Source organism: Gadus chalcogrammus, chromosome 21 (assembly GCF_026213295.1).
Source record: "Gadus chalcogrammus isolate NIFS_2021 chromosome 21, NIFS_Gcha_1.0, whole genome shotgun sequence".
Taxonomy (NCBI): Eukaryota; Metazoa; Chordata; class Actinopteri; order Gadiformes; family Gadidae; genus Gadus; species Gadus chalcogrammus.
Window position 1 is genome coordinate 8,822,623 of NC_079432.1, and position 17,540 is coordinate 8,840,162.

At 46.3% G+C, this 17,540-nt stretch overlaps 1 protein-coding gene across 3 annotated transcripts in view; it reads right to left on the reverse strand.

Moving 5' to 3' along the window:
- Nucleotides 1-660: 660 nt before the first annotated feature.
- LOC130374824 (centrosomal protein of 128 kDa) overlaps nt 661-17,540 on the reverse strand; it is a 39,432-nt gene continuing 22,552 nt past the window's right edge. For 2 of the 3 annotated variants that reach the window (XM_056581798.1, XM_056581797.1), the window contains exons 20-26: nt 14,635-14,827; nt 9,024-9,073; nt 7,487-7,510; nt 6,389-6,466; nt 5,394-5,507; nt 3,221-3,326; nt 661-1,725 (exon numbers count right to left, since the gene is read on the reverse strand). In XM_056581798.1, coding sequence (XP_056437773.1) covers nt 1,634-1,725; nt 3,221-3,326; nt 5,394-5,507; nt 6,389-6,466; nt 7,487-7,510; nt 9,024-9,073; nt 14,635-14,827 — 657 coding nt within the window. In that variant the 3' untranslated portion in view covers nt 661-1,633. The remainder of the gene's footprint in view (nt 1,726-3,220; nt 3,327-5,393; nt 5,508-6,388; nt 6,467-7,486; nt 7,511-9,023; nt 9,074-14,634; nt 14,828-17,540) is intronic. The other variant, XM_056581800.1, reaches the window with a different exon arrangement.

Here is a 17,540-nt window from a genome sequence, read left to right on the forward strand (position 1 = left end):
TCAGCACTTTGACAACTGCGAATACAATTTCCACTGACACACAAGAAACCATCTATAGGAGAAAGGAGAAATGCTATTGCAAACAGAAATGACTGGTCCCTTTCAAAGTCATACACAAAAGGAACATGACCCTGTGGCAATCATTCTTTCTATTTTTACCATTCTATATGTTCCCTGGGCCTTAATCAACTGACACACCTGTCATTAAGTGTATTATTCCCCCGTTCCACCAATCACAACGCACCTCGGTTCAAACTTACACCACCAAATGTCCAGCTCCCAGAAAGGGAGCCAGACGCACTCACTGGCAGGCAGGAGTGAAGGGTCTTTTGATGCTATCAAGCCTTTTGTGAGAGAAAAAAAACATGATTCAGCTGTACGTCAATTAAGAAAAAGAAAGGGGAAAAGATGCAGAGTAGAGTATAGATACAGTGCCTCCAGCCATTCGAAGCAGGCTGCGTCGCGTGACGTTAAGAAGAAACATCCGCACAGCAGGCGGCCCAATGTAAACCTTTGAAGTGGCGCAGCAAATTAGAGTGGTGCTCTCTCCCCAGAGAATAGGTGGTGCAAATTGACTAGCTAGATGTGCTCGGTCCACCGAAAGATATGGCTAATGTACATCCTAGCTAGAATGTTTGACCTTCTCCGCTGAAAGATATTGCTAATGTACTACCTAGTTAGACTTTTGTTAGCCTCCACTGAAGGTATTGCGTTTATACTAGCTAGCTAGTTGCGCTCTCCACACTAAGAGTTTGTAGAGGTGTTCTGTGTAGTGAATTCATGTTTGGGATGGTTGCTGGACGTCAAACACTGTGCACTGAAAAGGACGGAGCATCTTGTATTGTGTAGTAGTCGAACCTGCAGGAGGTTGTTTATTTGCAAATTATATTTCTATACAATTCTTAAAAAATATACATTGTGAATACATAAATGTTTTTTTTTATAAACAAAATGCATGAGGGAAAAACAACTATAAAAACTATAGAATATCTTATAAAAAAAGGAGTGAATGAAATAAATAAAAAAACACAACTAACACGTCAGAACTGTTCTTCTACAATACAGTAGTTAGTGAATACAGTACAGTAAAACGGAATACAGAAAAAGTACATTTATAATGTTTATCGAGTACATGAGACATTTATCTACAGACACACATGTGTCTACGGTAACAATTTTCTGGAATCAAGTGTAACCACATTTGCATGATTATATCATAGAGCACATACCTATAAAAAATTATAAATGGAGTGTAAAATGTAACCAAGCACACTCAAATTCATTTTAGGCAAATTTTCTGCCTTCATAGCCCTTGTGTCCATTAAAAATACAACATCAAGTCATACTCTTTATTTATTTATAAATAGCAAAGAAACAAGCCATTCTTCACATTATGAACACATCACACTCCTCTGCTAAAGTGTTTCTGAGAGCGGACCACACTACAGAACCTCTGACCCCTTGACATTTCTGTGGTTCTTTGTACTGACCGGAGCACCTTCAGTGTCGGCCTTGTTGAGGTAGCTGACGGATCCAAGGCCTAGTTTGGTGAAGTCAAGTTTGCAGTGAAGCACCATGCGTGTAGCAGTCAGGTTTGGCTCACCCACCCCTCACTCACTAGAGACGGGGGGTTCTAGTGATTGTGGTTCCTGTGGTTCCTGTTGTTCCTGGCACCGTTGACGGGAGAGATGTCAGGTTCTGGGCTGGTGGGGCGTTTACCGGGGGCTTCTCGGGAGATTTGATGGAGACACAGAAACGGAGAGGAAGAGAGTTTCAAACAGACACACGACGCCTTGGTTTATCATCTCATCCAAAAGACCGGGAAAATAATCCACATTATGATTAGATTGTACTGTGTTGATCAGTTCATTATTATTTTATAGCGGAGATCACCACCTCCTCTATAAAATTGAGTACCAGTTTTTAGGAGGTAGTCAGAAGTTAAGGAACATCTTGGGCCAAGTTCTTCATTATATCTCAGCTATGTTAATACATTATACCTTCGCAATAGCGCACATCGATATAACGCAACCTCTAATATAACACAACCTCCAATATAACGCAACCTCCAATATAACACAACCTGCAATATAACACAACCTCCAATATAACACAACCTGCAATACAACGCGACCTCCAATATAACGCGGTGCTGGTCTTGAACCCAATTTTGCGGCAAGATATTATTTGATACGTTTTCCATCTACGCAATTGAATTGATAAAACCGAAAGAGTAAACCCAACAGAAATCTCAATCAGCAAAGCACAGATTTTTCTGTTAGGTTAATGAAATGAGGACACAATGGTCAAGTCAGCTGTACTTTTGAATTTATTTATTGTATGTCTGAGCTCATTTATTTTAGTTGTACCGTACTTCCTATAATGACATTGCGCTGCGTGAATGTGGTTGTCCCTGCATACACTGCAATCCAAACAACATAAACATGCAATATAGGATTTTTTTGGTAATTTGATACCCGCTATAATGCGATCTTGGGAATATAGGGAACCCAGATGACGGCGTTAGTTAAGCGTGATTGTAAATCACGCTTAACTAACGGTGTAAATCACCGTCTCTAGTCTTGGAGTAGTTCTGTCTGCTTCAGACTGGGCTCACTCCACACATCAGCCTGGATCTTTCTTTGGCTCGGACCCATTGTGTCAAGATGTGGGACAAAGCCCACTCTGATTGGCCCCCATCGGAGGAGAACCCTGGCCCCGTCTCCTTACTCTCCCCCCCAGGGCCAGCTGCCCTGGGGGGGCGCGGATCAGACGGGTGTTCCCTCCCCAGTGGGTCGCCTCGCCCTGCCAGACTGCCCGCGACATTTCACAGCACTTGGCGCCAGCAACCAATCAGAACGCACAGAGCAAAGAAGAAGAAGGAAAGAACTTTGGGATGACAGAACGGCCTCCGAGGGAGACGGTAGCTCTGAAGCCAAGAGGGAGAGGGAAAGAAGGTAGCTGTGTTTTTTTCCGAGTTGTTGTTGACGTTTCCTCGGCACGAATGTTCCGTGCGCTCCGAAATGTCAAGCTGCTCTTTCCTTCGCATCCCCCGTTTATAAAGTAAAGGAATGGCGTGTTTAAAAGGTAGGTGCCGCTGGGGCTCCCCACAGGGGGGGGGGCGGGGGTAGAGGATTAGAAAAAGCATCGTGCACACGGCATCGTGCACACACACCGCTAGTAAACAGGCCCACACACACACACACACTGCTGTACTCACGCCGGTCGGACCTGGGTGAGCTGGCGAGGCGTGCGGACGGGCCGCGGACGGGGGATGAAAGGCTGGCGAGCTTGGCGCTTCGGGACGTGGCGTCCAACTTCTCCTCCTGTGAAGTAAGAAGAAGAAAGGGTCCTCAGATGTTGTCTGTTGTTGTTGTCCTCGCATAAAGCGTTTGTAGTGTTGTAAAACTAAAAAGTTGTATTGAAGGAGGAGGTTATCTGCTACGACGTGCTACTATATCTACTGTTGATTAGGTATTCACAGAGTATCCGTGGATACCTATTGTTGTTTTCTCTTTGCTTTACTATGAACAGAACATGGATTTTGAACTTGACAGTCTACGGAACATGATATTAGGATGCTTGACACGGCCCCACCCCTTAAACACCGCCAGAGAAACTGAAGAGATCGCCAAAGAAGAGATCACAGAAAAAAACTCTGGAGCTAGCGTTGTGACCCAGGATCAGACCCTCAGCCACACTGCTACCTCACCAGTCCGTCCCTCAGACCAGCACCTCTGCGTGGGCGGCGGCTATTAGGACCAGGCGTGTCAACGCGGGAGTCGTTTGGCACGAACCAACAGAGAAATTAAAAGCGCTTTAAAAGGAGACGAGCGTGTCTCCGTTTAGGGGCCGTGTTGTCAAACTGCTGATGGCGACCTGCTGCCAACAAGGACGAGGTGTTGATGGTTCCCTTGGCCGAGAGAGAGAGAGAGAGACAGAGAGAGGGGGACAGAGACAGACAGAGATAGAGACAGAGAGAGAGAGTGACAGAGAGAGAGAGAGACAGAGAGAGAGTGACAGAGAGAGAGAGAGAGAGAGAGAGAGAGAGAGAGAGAGAGAGAGAGGGAGGGGGGGGGGGACAGAGAGAGAGAGAGGGGGACAGAGAGAGAGACAGAGACAGAGACAGAGACAGAGAGAGAGAGACAGACAGAGATAGAGACAGACAGAGATAGAGACAGAGAGAGAGTGACAGAGAGAGAGAGAGACAGAGAGAGAGAGAGACAGAGAGAGAGTGACAGAGAGAGAGAGAGAGGGGGACAGAGAGAGAGAGAGGGGGACAGAGAGAGAGAGAGAGAGAGAGACAGAGACAGAGAGATAGAGAGAGAGAGAGAGAGAGAGAGAGAGAGAGAGAGAGAGACAGACAGACAGAGATAGAGACAGAGAGAGAGAGAGTGACAGAGAGAGGGGGACAGAGACACAGACAGACAGACAGAGAGAGACAGGGACAGAGAGAGACATACAGACACAGAAAGACGGAGACAGAGAGAGACAGAGCAAGAGATTCAGAGAACAAAGGAGACAGAGAAAGACAGAGAGAGAGAGAGAGACAGAGAGAAAGAAACAGAGATAGAGAAAAATAGAGAAAGACAGAGACAGAGAGACAGAGACAGAGAGAGAAAAGATGAATCCATTGATCAATAGAAGCGGTGTAATAAGTGGATTGTCTCGCTGGTAACCGTTCTCAGCGCTCCGGTTCTGACGTTCCCCGTGCTCGATCCATCCTACGGCTGGCCAGCGTACGGGTGAAATAAAACTGATGGAAATTTCTTTCTTTTCCTCTACATAAGTTGCAAATTGGGTGATGCAATGTAAGGCTGTCAAGAGTAGACACGCCGGCCCCAGCTCTGGCGTGGGCGAGGGAGAGGACTGAGGGAGATAGACAGACAGAGAGAGCGTGCGCAAGAGAGACAGAAGGAGAGAGAGAGAGAGAGAGAGAGAGAGAGACTATCATATCGGCACTTCTATGTTCCCAGACAGAAGCCAATCTATTAAGAGACTAAAGGCACATAAAAAAAACACAGGAATATGTAAAGTTGTTGCATTTGGGACACTGCCGCTGGTGCAACATTACAGTCCCATTTCTGCAGAGCGCAAAATCTGCGGATCAGCCTGTATGCATATTTGCACACTCATGTGCTTGCATGTGTGTGTGTGTGTGTGTGTGTGTGTGTGTGTGTGTGTGGAAAGAGATAATGTGTGTGTGTGTGTGTTCCCATGTGTGCAATCACTGTTCGTGCATGTGGGTTTGAATGTCTGTACGCGTGTGCTTGTGTGTACACGTATGCCAGCGTGCACTCGATCATGCGTTTGTGCGTGCGTGCGTGCACTCGCGTGTTTGTGCATGTGTGTGCGTTTGCATGCGTGTGTGCGTGTGCGCACGCCCAACCCACCCGACACTCCTGAATCCGCCGCTTGGACTGGTCCAGCTGATGCTGCAGGTCCCGTACGATGTCTTTGTGTTTGGCGTAGCGCTGCTGCACCGCCTCCCTCTGCCGCTGGGACTCCTGGTGGCACAAAAAAGAACCTCGCTGTGTCGCCAGAACCGCACAACACACAGCCACCCCTAACACCCCTCCCCAGAACACCCCGAGCTGAGCCAGCAGCTGGGATCCACAGGCTCCCAGCACTCTGGGCCAGATGGGATAACTGGGCACATGTTGGCCACGCGACTCCCCCCTGTGGAAGGCTCTCTCCGACACATTATACCTCCACCTCCACCGACCCAGGTAATAGCGTGGGATGGATTAACTCCCAGCACAGTCTGCAGGCTAGGTTACACTGCAGAATACATTAAACCCACTATACTACTGAACACACCAACCACACTGTACTAAGCTAGGTTACAGAATACACCAACCAGACTGTTCTAAGCGAGGTTACAGAATACACTAACCACACTGTACTAAGCTAGGTTACAGAATACACTAACCAGGCTGTACTAACCTAGGTTATACTACTGAATACACTAACCAGGCTGTACTAACCTAGGTTATACTATACACTAACCAGGCTGTACTAACCTAGGTTATACTATACACTAACCAGGCTGTACTAAGCTAGGTTACAGAATATACTAACCAGACTGTATTTATATGTACTATAGAATACACTAACCAGTCTGTACTAACCTAGGTTAACTACAGAATACACCAACCCGGATGTCACCTTGGTGATACTGCAAAAGGCCCCCACCCTCACCTCAGTCTGTCCTCACCTATTTCATTAAATGACATGCAATGACGCCAATTTCCGCATAGCACTTGATAAAAAAGAATCTTGAGACCCTAATGACCGGCTGTAAAGCTTCTTTACGTCTTATTGTTTAGCGTGGTGTGCGCGTGGTTACGGACGGGGGGGTTGCTGTGCAGCAAAACGGCAGGCTCACCTCCAGGTCTCTGAAGTCCTCCGCCACACTCACTTTCTCCGGCATGGACTCCAGGTGATCCAGGGCGACCCGCGTACTCTGGTGAAGCATGCGCGCACACGCACACGCACACACACACACGCACACACACACACACACACACACACACACACAAATTAGACCTACATCGCGTGCCGAAAGCCAGGCTGCCAGAAAACGCCATGTAATGACACGACGCTTCAGAGAGTTCTCAGGCCTCGCTGCGTTACATCTCGTCCAACATGTCCACTAATTGACTGCTGCCGTTTCAACCCCCTAACAGCCACGGCGGTACCTTGACACCGGGCTACTTCTCGTTCTGATCCACCGGTGAATTGAGAGGTGTCCTTATTTAAATCCATGCCTGCCTTCTACCCCTCCGGCCATGGATGCAGAGGTCCCCGCTGGCCCGAGAAGGGGTCATGTAGAAGCTTCATGTTCTAGCGGCACTACGCTTCAATTAATTCACGTGACAGTCTCCCTCTCCCCTTTCTTTCCCTCTGTCCCTCCATCCCGATCTCTCCTATTTGCGTGTCACCTTCCCCTCTCTAGCTCATTTTGTCTCGATGTTCAAGTGTTCCTTGAATGTTCTCTTCAGTCGCTTGAACTGTCTCTCAGTTTCCCTTGCTCTCACTGTCTCACTAGCTCTCTCTCTCTCTCTCTCAAAGTGTAACTTGCTCTCGCTCACATATTCTCACAGTCTCAATTGCTCTCTCTCAATCAAACTTTCCCAATCTCACTTGCTCTGACTGACCCACTGGCTCTCTCCGTCTCACTTTCTCTGTATCACTTGCTTTCTCTGACCCACTTGCTCTCTTTCACACTCACTTGCCCTTTCTCTCTCAGTCTCACTTGCACTATCTCCCTTAGTCTCGCTTGCTAAGTTCCTTTACGAGCTGTTATGTTTTGGCGTTAGAATTTTTTAGTGCCTTTCAAAAATAAAATCGTCTCGCGGGGTCTGAACTTCAAGAATTAATTTATTGAGTTGCTTATTCCTCTTGTATCGTGTAATCAGAATGCGATTAACAATTAAATGCAATTACAATCAATGCAGTTTGGTACGAAACAATCAAGTCTTACCAGTTCAAGGTCCAACACACGATCCTGTCGAAACAGAGAAGTTCACTTTGATTGATCACTCGCATTACACACACTTTGTTAGAGCGCCGTGTGTGTGTGTGTGTGTGTGCGTGCGTGCGTGCGTGCATGTGTGCATGTGTCTGAGCATGTGTGTGCCGACTGAAGGGGAAAAGGAACAGTCTGTTCTGACAAATAAGCAGCTAAATAAATATAATCTTGTAGGGAGTTATTTTTTGATACACACACACATGCATACATTACCACATATACAGACATTCCAACATAGAGACTAACACCCACACACCCAACCCACACATGCATACACCACCTTAATTTACTCACCCCGACTCTCACACATACACACACACACCCCCACCCACCCACCCACACACCACTCCCCCATGCCTTTCCCTGGTGGATCTGAGCGATTTCCCTGCTCTAATGATGCATAAGTGATGCTTTGCCGCCTAACTGCCACTCAAACACACACCTGCCGGATTGTTCTGTCCTCCCCCACTCCACCCCGCGCTGTCTGCGTGTCCGTTATCGGTTTGTCCTGTAATACTCTCCTCTCACTCCCGCTTCCTATTCTACTGTCCCCTCTAGTCGAGTGCCTTTCCTTCTCTCCGCTATGTAAATATGTGCGATTGTTGGCTTTCCTCTCCCTCACTGGGTCCACATTTCTCACTCTCTCTCACCCGCTGCCATTTTGCTCATTCTCTCCCTTCATCCCAATATATCTGTCTCTCTCTCTCCCTGAATGTCTGCCTCTCTCATCCCTCATAATTAAAAGCTTGTCCGGGCCAGAGACAGCTGACTAATTGTGTGAGAGCTCTGGCAGGTGCCACCAAGTCACTGCAGATGGTGGCCTCTTTACCAGTGTGCACATACCGCCTGACCACATGCAGGGGAAAAAGGCATGTACGGGCAGAAACATACGCGCACCGCATAGACACAGGCACATGCGCTCCCGAATGCACGCACGCACGCACATGCACACGCACACACACACAGACACTATACCAAATTAAATACACAATGGCACACAAAATATAGAGACAGACGTGCACAGAAATACACAGGCAAACACAGTTCCACTCTGACGTAATGGTGATTAGTGGAGCCATTGGGGATGTGAGGGACAGGTCTGTACGTGTGCTGTGGAGACCCGGTCCTCTGCCGTCTAGTACCATGGAATACTAGCTGTTGTTGGTGACTCTGTCTTCAGCAGGGTCCTACTAGAGCACGGTGTCCACGCATAACCAGGGGTTAGGGGTTCAATTCCCAACCAGACCCCCAACCTACCCATGCTCAGAATGTGTCTGAGTGAGTGAGTGAGTGAGTGAGTGAGTGACTGAGTGACTGAGTGACTGAGTGACTGAGTGACTGAGTGACTGAGTGACTGACTGACTGACTGACTGACAGACAGACAGCTACTGACAGTAAGAGAGAGAACGTTTGTGTACGTAGGCCTGGCTCTGAGCCTCGTTTGTAGCGTCTGCTACAATACAAATGCAGTAGAAGTGTCCACACAGACCTGAAGGCCTCTCAGCTCCTCCTCCTTCCTCCGGCTCCTCTCTAGCAGCTCTGGAAGGAGACAAAACACAATGGATGAGAAAATTAGCGCATTACACTAGAAGGGTACTTTTCTTACCGTTTTCCATTTTTATTAATTCAGGTTTCAGGGTCTCATGGCGGGAGAACCTTGTTTTTAACGGCGAGATTGATTTGCAGATGAAGAAATATATAAAACTTATCAATATATATAATTTAGTGTTTAGTTATAGAATGTTTTACAGTTTAGTCCAGGAGTGAGGTGCACAAAAGCTACTGGATCCTTCCCAACCTGAGCGGGCCTGTTGACCTGTGCGGTGTTAAGCAGAGAGAGGGAGTGGGTCTGGTCACATCCTAACCTTCTATGCTCCAGTCGAATAGCGAGTTGATGTAAGGCGCTAGTTTTACATAAAAGTGCAATATAAATATAGATAAATACATTCAAAATATTGACATTTAACGCAGCGTTGGGTCGAGGGTCTGGCTATTGAGGATGGGCGAGCCATGGAAACTGAATATGGTACTCGCTCCAAAACACTTACAACATACTGTGCATTATCCTGAATATAACCAGAGCCAAGTTGTAGAGGTATTCAATCATGTTGTCGGTCCACAACTGTTGAGTGGCTTTCTGTATTTCCAGACCTGTGCATGCGTATTCACGGCCACTTAGCGCTGCTCTTGGGACTGAATGCATCTCTAAAGCCATTTGTTTAGCAAAACAGTAACTATAATTAGCGTTATACCTTACCTTTAAGTATCATTTATCATTTAGCAAATGTAGAAGAGACTTCGAGAACATACCGATCCATCATCATCATTAAGGTCAGGGTTATAAGAATCTTAAGCATGCCAAGGTAGGCTGTAGACAGGGGAATCCAACCCAGGAGCTTTGAGCTGGCATTCAACACACCCTAGCCACTACACTATCCTCTGGCGGCATTGAGGGAAAATCCTTCATTGGTACGTCTCAATCTATGGGGGGGCGTGGTAGTTTAAAAGGAAGGGCAGGTCATCTGACAATCTCTTGTTGGTGTCGGGCCCTCAGATCGTGGCGCAGAGATGCCCTTGAGCGAGACTTCCCAGTCCTTGAATGTCACCATCTTGGTGAACATCGCCTTTTGGTGCAAGAACAGCATGATTGATGACCGGTATCAAAATTCACTGCGATTCGCTTTGGATCAAAGCGCCTGCTAAATTGTGACTAAATAGTAGTGGTGTGACGAGATCTCGTGCCACGAGATCTCGCGAGATTAAACTCGACGATATTACCCGTCGTGTTAAAAATCGGTCTCGCAAGATTTGTGATTTATCCAAACTTCTATTTGTCGCCTGTGGGGGCAGTAATGCGCCTTTGCTACATCTAGTCTGCCAGAACCTAAAGAAGGAGAAGGAAAAGAAGAGGAGGAGAAGGAGGAGAAGCAGGGGAAGCATCGAAAGCAGCCATAAGCTGTGTTCGAAATCGTTCCCTATCACGGATATAGTGTACTATTTAGGGTGCTCGCCATTTTGTAGTGGTGTTCGAATTCTCAGTTGTTAATTTCATGCACTATATAGTGCACTTAAAATACCCAAAATGTGAGTGTACATACGATGTAGCCTACATGTTACTCCCGTATACCACAATGCAATGCTGTCGTGTTTTTCCAGAGGAGAAGAGGCTGAATAACCGCGAAAACAAATACCTTTAATGAAAGTACATTTTGGGTACTTTGTTTTTGTTTTGCACATAATATTGTTTGCGATTGAAAAAAAGATAATTATTTAATTTAATTTATTTTAATTTAATTTAACTTTTATAAATTTTAGTTTTAGTTTCAATTTCATGCATGTAAAGAGTTATAATAAAACATTTCAAAATGCATGCGCGACTTGGTTAAATAAAAGTCTGTTGGTCCATTCATATAATTTGTCATTGTAGTATTCTTAAAATCTCGTCTCGTCTCGTTCTCGTGAACCCAATATCGTGTCTCGTCTCGTCTCGTGAGCTGAGTGTATCGTCACACCCCTACTAAATAGTAAATAGTCGATAGAATATGTGTGAGATGCATTAGAAGCAGAGAATGCATTAGGCTCAGTGGGTGGACACAAACAGAGCCCATTCATGAGGAAGTCACCTCGAGCCACGATGTTTGACGGTTCCAGAAGTTGATCGGAAAGTTTTGTGCTTAAGTAGGCTAATCCGTTTGGAACCCAATCCCCGCACGCAGCCTCGAGCACCCTCGGCATTGTGGGTAGAAGATGCCTTCCGTGGCAAAAGTTGAAGGAGAGGTATTAGAAGGGGGTAAGATGGTTGGCTTAAGAAGAATAATAATAATAATAATAATAATAATAATAATAATGGAACAAGGGAATGCAGCAAAAGCAGACCCAGGATCCAGGCTGTGGTGCCATGGACCTCGCCGGGTTCACCATGCTGAGGGGGTTGACCGTAAGCATCTGCTCAACCACTCTATAAATTAAACGCATAACACTAAAGGATAACAACACCATTGTTGGCATGCGTGGAAAAAGGTGTTTGCAAATGACATGCGACCATGTGTGATCTAACCACCATGAAACGGTTTGATAATTTGATAGTGTTTATTTTCTTTTGTGTTAACAACATGGAGCGAGGCAGCGCAATGTGTGCCTTGTATTCCCTCAACTGCCCTGGAAAAAGCCCAGATAAATCCTGCATTAATCATCGGTTCAAACCCCTGGCTTATGCACAGCTGACTCTTAATACTGAATCAATATAATGTGTTTGTGTTGAATTAACCCCGAGGTTTTCTAAAGCATGAACGTAGCATTTTCATATCAATTCCGTCTCCAACGGTCCGCAATGGGACTGTCCAAATGTTCCTGCAGCTCAGCAGACTGCCGTGATTGCCGCTCAATTTTTCTCACTTTCCGTCTCTCGCCCCGTTCTCAAGTTCGATATTCAATCACCCGAGGATGGCTGAATCTCCGCCCCCACGTGCACTCCATCACGCACACACACACACACACACACACACACACACGCACGCACACATACTCAGACACACAGCATCCCCTGACCACTGTAACCAAGGAGCTTCTCGGAATGTAAGAATTGCCTCTGAGGAATGCCTGAGATCTCTCCCAGTAACGACCGGGCTGGAGGTCGGAGAGATTGCTTCGCCCGCCCCTAAACGTTTGCTTTTAGCCTTTCAGCTCGGCGGGCTCAATCGAGCACGGCGGGGAAGGGAACGCGCGCTACTGCTGCTAAATTGTCCGCCATTGCTTTATTTTTATGATCAGTCACCCCCTGGCCGATGTACAGAGTCTAGTCCCCGGACTGGTAATTGGTGGAACTGGAGACTGGAGTATGAAGTGTACAGTAGTAGAAGTAGAAGGAGGTTAGTCAACTGGTTAGAGCGATCGACTCATAGCTGCAGGGTTGCCGTTTGAAGCCCATTGTGTCTTAAGCCCTACTTGGTCATTAACAATTTAATCAAGATAAAATGTAAAAATCTCCATTGAATAGTAAATGTTAAGAGCAAATAGTGAGGCGACTTTTCATTTGAACTCCTCTGGAGTACTTGGGTTGAGCGAGGGGCTACGCTGGCTGAGGGTGCGAATGATTTCAAGTCGGGTTGGCTGACGGATGACGGCCAGGCCGCGGTAACCTAGGTGATGCTCTCATCATACCTGTCAGACGGCAGACAGAAAACTACCACATAAACTTTGTGCCTCACCCAATGGATTGAGAAGGAAATTGGAAAGAAAGACTGGTTGGATCAGGCTCTCATTGCGACGGCTTTGGGAAAAAGATTAATCTCCAAGAACAAAATAATTAGGGAGGTTTCCGCTTCTTCCCGCGGTAGACGCGGGGGACGCAGTCAATTAGCAGATGGGGTTTTGAAGGCTCTCTCAGTGTGTTTAAGGGCCAACAAAACAGAAAATAACTTAATCTTAACAACACAACCGCTCCAACGCACACCCACGCCACACAACACTGAAGAGCTAGACAAACAATCCCACGTCCTCCACCTTCCTTCCTCTCTCCTTCTCCTATCCACCTCTCCCCCCTTTCGCCCTCTCTCCCTCTTGTATTTTGCGCTCTCTCTCTCTCTCTCTCTCTCTCTCTCAGTCCCTCCCTCCCCTTTCTCCCTACCCCTCCTCCCCCACATACCCTCTGCCCTGTTTGTTTCCTCTCTCCCCCCCCCCCCCCCCCCCTTTCAAGCCCTCGGTAAGCTCTGCCTCCTCTCACCTCTGCTGCTCCCTCCCCCTTAATGGAGGCCCAAATTAGGGCCATTTTCTTTGATTGTAGAGGCGAATCCGCTGGAATAACACCCTGTTCCGGCGCTCTGGAGAGCAGAGCTGCAAATGTGTCAAGAGGTGAGGAGGTGAGGGAGGATGGGAAATATTTAACAGCGGGAACGCTCAACAAGACACTGGCAAATGCACATACAAGACATACACAGTCACACACACAAACATACATACATACACAGTGGCATGCGCACAAAAAAGGGGGCACACATACACCCACACACAAGAGACCCTGGCATGTGCACACAAACGCAGGCACACATGCACCCCAGTGCTCGGATAACAGAACACACTATTATAGTCGAGGGAGAGGAATGGAGGGAGAGAGAGAGAGAGAAAGAACGAGAGAGAGAGGGAAATGTAACGTATAAAAGAAGATGCATCAGAAACAACTGTGGTGATCTTAAAGCAGACACGGCACGCCCAAGTACAACAAAAAGATGGTGGCAGCGGCGAGCACCATGGCATCGGGCACCATGACGTCAGCGCGTTTGATTGCCTCAAACCTCCATTGCCACCATCTCGCTACAACAACCGCAGCGGAGGTAGTAATAATAAAGGGAAAATAACCTGGCTCTGAAAAGCACTTTTTCCTTTTTTTCGGCAGAAGTGAAAGGCGCAGTGGGAGTAGATTTCTCTGAAAAACGCTGTCAAAGAACCTTTTTACGTCGGGTGACTTTGAAGACTTTTCCTTTTTTTCTATTGCCTGTTTCTTTGCTTTCAAACTATAAAAGTTGCCATGAAGAGGGAGCTCGGCTAGAATCCGCGTTACTCACCTGTGTGTGTTTGTACCCGTGTGTCTGTGCATAAGAATTTGTATATTTGTTTATAGAATGTCTATGTGTGCGTGTCTGTGTGTGAGCGAGTGAATGTCTGTACTTCTGTGTATATTCATGCATGTGTGCCAGATTACGGAATTTATAAATGTGGATCTGGGTCTACGTAATATATTCCTTGGGAATATATTTACATGTCTGTGTGCGTGTATCTGCTTAAGTAGATGTACACATGTGTGTGTGGGTTCGTGCACCTGCTTAAGTAGATGTGCGTGTGTGTTTGCGCGTGTACCTGCTTTAGTCGATTTGTGTGCGTGTTTGTGTGCGTGCGTGTGTGTCAGATAGTGCTGAACGATCTATCGTTTCGACCGAAAATCGCGATCTCAAGCATTACGATTTTGGGATCGTCAAAGCTGCGTTTTTTTTTTATTTTTTTTTTTTTTATTATTATTATTTTTATTTTTACAAAATCGTTCAGCCCTAGTGTCAGACTGTAAGCCAGTCAGTGAGAGGTGAAGCAAGGTGCTGCCGGGGCTCTACCTTTCTTCTCCGTGCCCAGCGAGTGCAGCAGTTTCTCCTGCTGGTGGAGCCGCTGCAGCAGGGCCGCCTGCTCCTCGTCCCGGCTCCGCCGCGCCTCCTTCAGCTGCTCCTTGGCCTGCTGCTGCTGCCTCCTCAGCCGGTGCTCCCGCCCCTCCCGCTCCTGCACCTCCTCGCACAGCCAGCGGAGTTTGCTCTGGGAGGAGGAGGAGGAGGAGGAGGTAAGAGGAGGTGGAGGAGGAGATAAGAGGAGGTGGAGTAGATATAGGAGGTTGAGGAGATGGAGGAGGAGGAAGAGGAGATGGAGGAGGAGGAGGAGGAGGAGGAGGAGGAGGAGGAGGAGGAGGAGGAGGAGGAGGAGATGGAGGAGGAGGAGGAGGAGGAGGAGGAGGAGGAGGAGGAGGAGATAAGGAGGTAGAGGTGGGGGGGATGAGGGGTTAGCAGGATTAATTAGGGCAGCGGTAGCCCAAACTTTCAGACCGCAATTAATCAAACACTTTAGAGCGCGTTTACTATGCTTTTGTTTGTGGTCCTGTACCTTACGGAATGCTGCCTCACATATCTTAATGCAGCTTGGGCCACGCAAAGGAAGCTCCGAACAGAAAAATAAAGTTATTAGAATTAAATTACTGCCACTAGCATCAGAGTAGACGCACTCTTAAATGTTTGTCAATATTCCATGGGCACGCCAGAATATTTAGTTAATACTTTGGCAGAATTAAAGAAAGCCAATGTGTGTGGATGAGATTCCGCGTTAAGTCCCATTTAATTTTTGTCAATGTTTTGTCAATGTCAAGCAATTTATTTCGCTAGCTGCCTTGACATGGTGCTGTTGTTCTTCTGGTGAACACTAGAGGGGGCATTGGGTTTTATCATCGGCTCCACTCATCGTTAAATTGAGACTTTTAATCCTAGGATCGACCACGCTGGGACACATAAACTGTCAGGTGTTGCCGTTTCACATCGGGGAATAACTGAAATAGGGTAATGAAGAAACGTAACCTGGAAACAGTATAAGATGGCCCACATACTCGACAGTAAAAAGAAACTGTCATAATTGATCCCTTTCCATTTCAAATCAATATTCCAGACAGATAATCTAATAATAAACACGGTAAAGATCCCAGATGATGTTTTCTATACATTGTCCGTTATAATAACTATAACTGTGGTTGAGAAGAAGATGGTTGAATTCTTGGTGTTTTACCAAGAATTAGAGACTGGGTTTTAGCATTCGCTTGAAGAAAGCTCAAAGAGGTTTGTATTAGTCGGTCTTCAGTGGCTAAAGCCCGGCCATGCTTTGTTTATCCTGATTTTCAAGTACGTCGGCATGAGAAATAAGAAATGAACAGAGAAAGCTTTACCAACACGCAGCCCATTAACGCAGTTCTCGCAATGCGTAAAAAAACTATTTCTCAAAGTAGTACAAAAAATAAGCATGATTAATCCGATGCTTACTTTTCCCTTGAAATTAGATAAGAACCATTTGAAAACAGGGCACCCCACTTGTAACAAATGATTAATAGCGCAGACAAAAAAAATCGTTAAATATCGGGGGAAAAGATAGCCAGTTCCCTTTTAACAACTAGGCAACTCAGTTGGCTCAAGTGACACCCCGCAATTCCAAACCCCAAAGGATTTGGCTTTAATTAGATATTTGCTGTTACTGATTAATGGCCCCGTATCAAAGGGATAGCACAAGTGAAATAGAAATGTATGAGATAAGATTTATTGTTCCTCCCTCCAACATGTGTTTTTAATCCAGGATAAACACTGAAAAAATAAGCATGCACTTCTTTGTTCGCTCAAATGAAACGACATTCCCATAAGGTGTCAATCATCTGTCCACAGAGACCTGGCTTCAAGCTCCAGTGAGCAAACTGTCCATAAAATTGTGTTCTGTCAAAAGAAATCATTGCTTACTTTACTTTTTCGAGTCAGCTACCGTCACCCGAGGAAACGATTTTAAGGGATGACTTGAAACAGTTGACTGTCGTCAAGCCACGCTCTACAGAGAGCTCAGATTTCAATATAAAGAAGACTATTTGATGGAGATGGAAGACCAGTGGGCTGCTGAGCAGTCACCAATGGGAAGACGCTACACAAAAATGAAAAGCTTTCCAGCACTTGTCCAAGAAACTGTTAAGCAATGCTCAATTTGGGCAAAACAAGCTATAGGAAGGGAGGGGGAGCGAGAGTGGCTAATTGCTTTGACTTCTATCATACCAACAGAAAACACAATATACATGTTCGAGTCCACTGCAGCGACTTCGCCCAGCCATAAATCCAACTGCTTAATTGCTTTGTTCTTCTATATATGTAACCGTTGTGTTCATAATGTACATAATCATGTGCTTGAGTATACATTAAACACTTCGTAAAACATTTGAGGGAGAGAGAGAAAATAATAAAGATTTCATCTTTACCTATGGTGCATGGACTTAGAGAGAAGGCATCTGGCGGATACCCTTACTGCTATGGATTAATAATAGCCAAAGGGCATTGCAAAACGGCAATTATCTGTAGGGGTCTAGCAACCAAAGTGTTTGAAAGCTGCAGGACTTCTGCGTTGTATTCAGCGCACGCCCCACATTGTGTCCGGGATGTGAGATGCAGGAATCTGCATCGGCTCCCTCTCTCTGATAATATCTTATTTAAATGTAGGCATCGGTTTGTAACGGAGCCTCCAATGGCGTGCTCTGACTGGGACTTGGGCACAGCGTGACACACGACACAGTGTCCACACAGGGTATAAGATATTGCAATACACGAATCGTAGGATGTGGTAAATATCCCAGGAAGAGAACGAGTATCATTTGGCATTTAACGCTTCCAAAATGTTGGCCGCACCAGACGATTTCGCAAATTTTTGGCAGAATTCAAGAAAGCCAATCTGTGTCGACGAGATT